Source organism: Crocuta crocuta, unplaced genomic scaffold, assembly GCF_008692635.1.
Source record: "Crocuta crocuta isolate KB4526 unplaced genomic scaffold, BGI_CrCroc_1.0 scaffold70, whole genome shotgun sequence".
NCBI lineage: Eukaryota > Metazoa > Chordata > Mammalia > Carnivora > Hyaenidae > Crocuta > Crocuta crocuta.
In genome coordinates, this window is record NW_027528417.1 from 3827006 (window position 1) to 3833937 (window position 6932).

At 51.3% G+C, this 6932-nt stretch overlaps 1 protein-coding gene across 1 annotated transcript; it reads right to left on the bottom strand.

The window, feature by feature from the left end:
* Window positions 1-3998: 3998 nt before the first annotated feature.
* TMPPE (transmembrane protein with metallophosphoesterase domain) lies at window positions 3999-5965 on the bottom strand. The gene has a single exon (XM_077754516.1). It carries the CDS (start codon window positions 5922-5924, stop codon window positions 4581-4583), a length of 1344 nt encoding a protein of 447 aa, XP_077610642.1. The 5' UTR covers window positions 5925-5965; the 3' UTR covers window positions 3999-4580.
* Window positions 5966-6932: the final 967 nt, after the last annotated feature.

Consider the following 6932-nt stretch of genomic DNA (forward strand, 5'->3'; position numbering starts at 1 on the left):
TGGATGTGATAAAAAAAAAAAGGGTGGGGGGATAAAAAAAAAAAAAAAAAAAAAAAAAAAAAATCCCACTTCTGGGTATGCATCTAAAAGGATCGAAAGCAGGACCTCGAAGAGATATTTGCACACGCATGTTCATCGCAGCACCACTCACAATAGACAAGAGGTGGAAACAACCCAAATGTCCACTGATTGGTGAATGGATAAACAAAACGCAGTATATCCCTACAATGGAATATCATTTAGCCTTAAAAGGAACGGAGTGGAGTCTTGTCACCTATTATAACATGGATGAACACTGAGGATATCATGCTATGTGAAATAAGCCAGTCACAAAAAGACAAATAATGTTTGATTCCACTTACACGGGTACCCGGGGCAGTCAAATTCATAGAGACAGGGGCGCCTGGGTGGCTTAGTCGGTTGGGCGTCCGACTTTCGCTTAGGTCATGATCTCGCGGTTCGTGGGTTCGAGCCCCGCATCGGGCTCTGTGCTGACTGCCAGCTCAGAGCCTGGAGCCTGTTTCGGTCTGTGACTCCCTCTCTCTCTGACCCTCCCCTGCTCACGCTGTCTCTCTCTCTCCTAGAAATAAATAAAAATATTTAAAAAAAAAAAAAAATTCAGAGACAGAAAGCAGAATGGTGGTTGCCGAGGGTGGGGGGCAGGGTGAAGGGGAGTTATTGTTTAATGAGTGGACTTTCAGGTCTGTAAGATGAAAAAGGCCTGAAGATCTAGTTCACAACGGTGTAAATATCCTTAACACTCCTGAACTGCACACCAAAGCATCATTAAGATGATCAATTTTATGCTCTGTGTTTTTGATCAAATGAAAAAAAGACAACTGAGATCATCAGGAAAAACTGAACACAAATTCTCTACACAGCTGCCTTTAATCCTGTACTCACCTTAAGAGATACAACTACTTAACCCTGAAACGGTGGGGAAAAACACACCTTTCTTTTTTTTTAGTATATGTGCTGCCGAAGCGAGCACAAAACACACCTTTCTTGAGAGATCGAAGACCTGGCTTCCAGACCCGGATCTCCTAACTAGATATTAATTAATTTTTTTTTATTGTACTTTGTTTTTTTTTTTTTTGAGGTCATTTTATTTTTTATTTTTTCTTACAAATAGTTTATTGTAGATATTAATTAATTTTAAAGAATTACTATTACCAGGGCACCTGGCAGGCTCAGTCACTAGAACACATGACTCTTGATCTTGGGGTTATGAGTTCGAGCCCCACGTTTGGTGTAGAGATTGCTTAAAAATTTGCTTAAAAATAAAGAAATACTATGACTTTTATTGGGTACAATGGCATTATGGATATGTTTTTAAAAAAAGTATTTTTGGGTGAAGTTATGTTTTCTAAGATTTGCTTTAATATATTCCAGCCAAAAAACAAAAAGGAAGAGTATGAAGGCAGCAGTACCTGGGAAAGAACAGCAGAGTGCTCTTAACTGCTGAAGCTGCATGATTGGTGAGTACCTGGGGATTTGCTACACTATCTTCTCTACTTTATGAAATTTTTTTTTTTTTTACTTTATGAATGTTTTTACACTTCACAATAAAAAACCTCAAAGCAAAATAAAGGAGAGAAACGGCTGGCTGGATGTTTGGAAAGGACAGCACAGCACGAACTTATCACACACTATTGTTCATTTTTAAAAAGCATTACAACTCATTTTAGCTTGTGTTTAACAAATTAAAAAAAAGAAACTAAAAGGAAATTGAAAGAGTTTTCAAGCTCCAAGTAAATGTTCCTCACCACCTCCCCAAGCAAAACCCAAAAAAACGAAGAAGGGAGGTAAACAAGGAACGGGGAGCAGAGGTGCCCAGGGCACCGTGGAGAGTGGCCTGCCAGGGGTATCCACTGGAAGCAATTCCACATCATGGAACACAAACAAGCTTGAGAGGGTGTTGTGGAGTGTCCCCGAGACACACAGGATGGACCTGCCTTGCCTTACTTCTGGGAACAGAACGAAACCAGTCAGGCAAGGACATCAGAACGAGGATGAAGGGTACACAAGACCGCAAAATGATGGCATCCAAGAGAAAAGAGAGACAAAGGAGCAAAATAAAAAGTAAGAAAGGAAGCTGAAGGGAGCTAATTTCGCGAAGCTCAGAAGACTGATGAGAAAGGTCCAAACTTGAGAAAGCAGTGAAATAACGAGCGCGGTGGGCAAGCGGACCACCACCAGCTTCGTGGGAGGGTGCAAACAAATGGCGTCAACCAGCGTAGCCTGGTGAAATCCAAACCAAAGAGAACTGGAAAGTCAACTAGAATGATCCATAAACTACGGTCAGGTCCCAAGGAAGAGGGAGGGTTTGGAAGAGCAGCCATCCGGAGGCCAGGAGGGGGTGGCGAGCTATGCTGGCCCCGTGGAGAAGGGAATCAGAACGTGGGAGCTGAGCTGCCGCGCACGGTCACCTCTCCTGTGACCCCGCCATCTATAACATGTACGAAAAGAAAGACCAGGGTCCCTTCCTCAGTTCTGAATAAAGTGTTCTCCAAACGTGTTCCCGGCTGCAAGGATGATTAAACACAAAACAAGGAAACCACTGAAATCTCGACTCAAAGACCCATTTTAAATTGGCCTGGCAGGCTCCCTTGTCAATATCTTCGCTGCCTGCAAACAGGAAAGGTCTCAGGACGCCCTGGGATTCCGTTAGACGCCAGGAAGGCAAGGAGGAAGCTGGAGAAACTCCCTCTGGCCAGGCGGAGTGTGCACGGGGATACCGTAGCACAGGCAAACGCTAGCAGGTGCTGCCTTGACACCGATCGCGGGTCCCCAGCAGCAGGCAGCGTGCTACCCACTCACATTCGCCTGGTCTGGCTGCCCTCTAAGTCCTCCGGGCTCCTGTGCCTAATGCAGCGAGCACGCCCCGTGCGATGTTTAGATACCAACACCACCAAGTGCGTCCTGTGTGACTGTGCCTGTGTAACTTACACATCTTACTACTATCCCCCTGAAACGATCTTGAGGTAGAATTATCCTCGCTTTAGGGTGAGGGAAGCCCCGGCTCGGTGAGGTCAGGGCATTTGCCAGGACGCTACCTGACCGATGAGCAGCAGCGGAGCCCCTCCAGGCAGGGCGGTGGAGAGAGGCTCTCAATCACAAGAGTCAGTGTGGAGCCGAGGTCCTCAAGCTTCTCAGTGCAACTTTTTCTAAGAGGAGAGCTTACTGACTTCTGCCTCAGGGTCAAAGGGGGTGTCTTGCCCCTGGCACAAGAGGCTTGGCCAACAGCGTGGGGTCCACGGCGAGGGTCGAGAGCCCAGCTGCACGGCACTATGGTCCGATGGTCAGAGCCCTAGGACAACTCTGATGGGGTGAGGGATGGAGGGGTGGTGGAGGAGGCCACCCAGCAGGCAGGACAGTGCCAGCTGCCCACGGCTGGGGCCCAGGGGGACAGCACTAAGCCCTGCCACTCCCCCATGCGACCCCCAACTTCCCCTGAGGAGAGCAAACCTCAGTGTCCCACAAAACACAGACCCAAACCTGGGCGGGACGAAGGAGCACTCCAGTCTCTTGACTCTTCTCCCAGTGAAACAGACATCCCACGCTGAAACCAACCCCTTTCCAGGCTGTGGCCCAGAGAGTCGTGGATAAATTGAAATCAGCCTCAAGCAAGCCACTCTGGAAGACCACGAGGTTCTAAGCCCTTGTTCATTCTCTGCACGCATTTGAGTCCTGCACTCGCTTGTAACAGGTACAGCTACTTAACCATCGGACAGGGGAAAGGAGGTAGAGGACCCAGCTTCTGGCCAAGAATCTCCTACATACCCAATGACTGCTTCTCTCTGCCTCGGTCTCCTCACCTTCCAATAGGGAAAAGCAGCCTGTCCTTTATGACCTCACCCAAGTGTTGTATGAAGGAAGACAAGGAGGCAAACCTCCCCTGAGCTCCTCAGCAGCAGAACCCGTACCATTCCGTCCCTACCACTATGCTCGTGGGTCTTTCCAGCCCCCCCCCCCAATCCCAAAGGCCCAGGAGCACAGGCAGTAAAATAGCATCACTCAAGGCCCTGGAACAACCTGAGGCCTGTGTCCCAGCGGGTTGGGCTGATGCCCTCAATAGAGGTGACCCTGACCTCAAGAGGGAAAAGAAACCCTTCTTCTCCGGTAGCTGGCGGGGCCTCCCGCTTGCCTGTTCTGGATTACACAGCAACACGGCCCCTTCCCCAGAAAGCTCTGGATCAGCGCCCCTGGAAGCTGCCCAAGTCCTAAAGAGGGGTTAAAAATGCTGTTCTGCTTTTAGAGGTATCCCTTTCCAGCAACCCCGTTTCAGTGGAGCCCCATGAGCTCTGCCGACGAGGGGGCTTCACGCCATATCATCTGGAAAAGAGACGCGTGTTCTTCCCTACGTGACTTCAGGGGCCTCGTAGATACAGAGAACTCAGTAACTGGCCATGTACAGAGGAGCCCAGCCTGGGCTCATGACCAAGCGTGTATCAGCAGGGCTGGGCAGGAGAGGCCACGGGGGGCGGGGGGGCAAAGCAGGCAACCCGCTCTAAAGAGGGACAGAGGGACGGGTGGTGAGGGGCGAGGGCACGGAGGAGGCACACAGGCCAGGGCCGGGTTCAAGGGGCCCGCTGCAGGATGAGCTGCGTGATCTCCGCCCTGCTGCCCAATCTCATAGGGATCCCATAGTAGGCTGTGCCCGGGCTGACGTACACGAACGTAGTCTGGGCCACTTGGTAGAGGCCGGCAAAGAAGGGGTTCAGGAGATAGGCTGCCACGTTCAAGGGGAAGATCTGCCCGGCGTGCGTGTGCCCAGAGAGAATCAGGTTGATATCGGGGCGCGACTGCAGGGCTCTCTTGGCAGCCAGGGGCTGGTGAGCCAGCAAGACGGTGGCGTGGTCCGGGCTGCAGCCCCCCAGAGCCTTGGCAAGATCCATGCCGTGGCCGTAGTAACGCAGGATGTCTGCCTCAATATCATCCACCCCAGCCAGGCAGATCCAGTCATCAGCCTCGCCGTCCCTGGGCGGGGCCCCCTTGGCGGAAATCTTCACGTTCTCGTTGTGAAGAGGCCTGACGTTCAGGGACTCCAGCAGTGCAAACCAGTTGCTGACATCCGACGTGTAGTACTCGTGATTGCCCGTGACGAAGTAGGTGCCGAGGCGGGAGCGCAGCTGACCCAAGGGAGCGACCGCTGTCCGGAGGACGGAGGCTTCTGAGTCACAGAGGTCACCCACGATCACGGTGACGTCTGGCTGCAGCACGTTCACCATCCTCACGAACATCTCCATCTTGGTCCTGCCCACCGTGGGGCCCAAGTGAATGTCTGAGAGGAGCACGATCTTGAGGCCGTCCATGGAGGGAGGCAGCTGATGGATGGGCACCTGCACGGTTTTCACCGCGGGGGGCTGGGCAGCGTTCAGAAGGCCGGCCACACTGAGCACCGCAGTCACTGCCACCGCCAGGGCCGGTCTGACCGCCAGCTTCCTCGTCTGGTCAAGGCTGCCCGTGACCTTACCGCGGCGCCAGGCCAAGAGCTGATAGGCCAGTTCCACGCCACTGAGGGTACAGAGGAAGAAGAGCATGATGATGTACGCCCCCAGGCAGGAGTAGGCGGCCAAGGAGAAGAGGTAGGGCTCCTCGGCCACCAAAAAGAGCATGGTGAAGAAGCTGGAATGGGCCAGCGCCAGAAACACCACTACGGCCACCTTCCAAAGCTGAAAGCAGGTGGACTCTGCGGCTGGGGAGTGGCTCAGGTTGCTGACTGTGCTACGCCAGATGTAGACGGAGCCAATGAGCATGAGCGAGTTGGCAAACAGGGCGAGCTGCAGGCGGAAGAGCCAACGCCAGGCTCGGAGCTCGAGGCTCCCGGCTAGGTAGGAGCGGGACGCAACCATGGACACGAACACAGTGCCAGCAGCCAGGGCGGCCTTCGTGCCCAGGGACAGCTGCCTGAAGGTCGCCATTGTCTCTGCTCCTAAGAGGGTCCCCTGGCAGCTCTGTGCGGGCGGGCTCTGGAAGGTGAGTTCCTTAGAAAGGACAATGGCCAAGGACAGGTTTCCAGGTCAGCTCCGCCTGCAACCAGGAACCTGCGTCAGCTTTGCGGGATATTAGAGTTTCCTTGTCCCCATTCAAACCCTGAAGGCCACTCACGTCTACCCAACCCACCTTGAATCCAAGCCACTCAAACACAGCAGTTGCTACGCTTTTTATTATGAAAACACAAACGCAGCGGATTGTACCATGATGGGCAGGTCTGTTTTCTTACTTATGGTTTTCTGAATATAAAGTTTTCCCACAAAGCATAGGAACTTGTTTTCAATATAATAAGAAAAACATTATTCTACATGAGCAGTTCTCAAAGTGTGGTCCGGGCGACCCTCGCGGGAGGACCACTTAGGCAAAATGATTTCCACGGTAACACCAGACTGTGTAACTGCCTTTTCCATTCTCAGTCTCTCACAAGTGTATGCTGGAGCCTTCCAAGGCTCCGTGACACGTGACGTGGCAAGACTGAGTGTACCCGGCCATCATCCGTTATTGACAGACGTGAAAGAAATTTGCAAAAATGCAAAACCAGTGCCACTCTTCCTCCTAATCTCTGGGGAGAAAAACTGTTATTTTTCAAAAAAAAAAAAAATATATATATATATAGTTTGTGAACATAAAATGGTTTGTTATTTCTTAAATAAATTAATAAATATTTTAAAATTTNAATTAGGATAAAGTTTTCCTTTTTCCAAGGGGCTGCCCTGTCCACAAGCTCATTGTTAAGTGCCGACCTCTCCCCTCCCCCAACCCTCCCTGGTACAGGTTAAGAGGGTTAAGATTTGCCCTTCTCATCTCTCTCTGCCGCTGTTCCCCGGAAGTGTTCCCCAGTCCCACCCTGGCCAGTGGTTCTCACAGCTGCCTAGCTCTCACCCAAGGGCTCCTCCAGGCCTTCTTGAGAAAACAAAAAAAAANAACTCAATTTG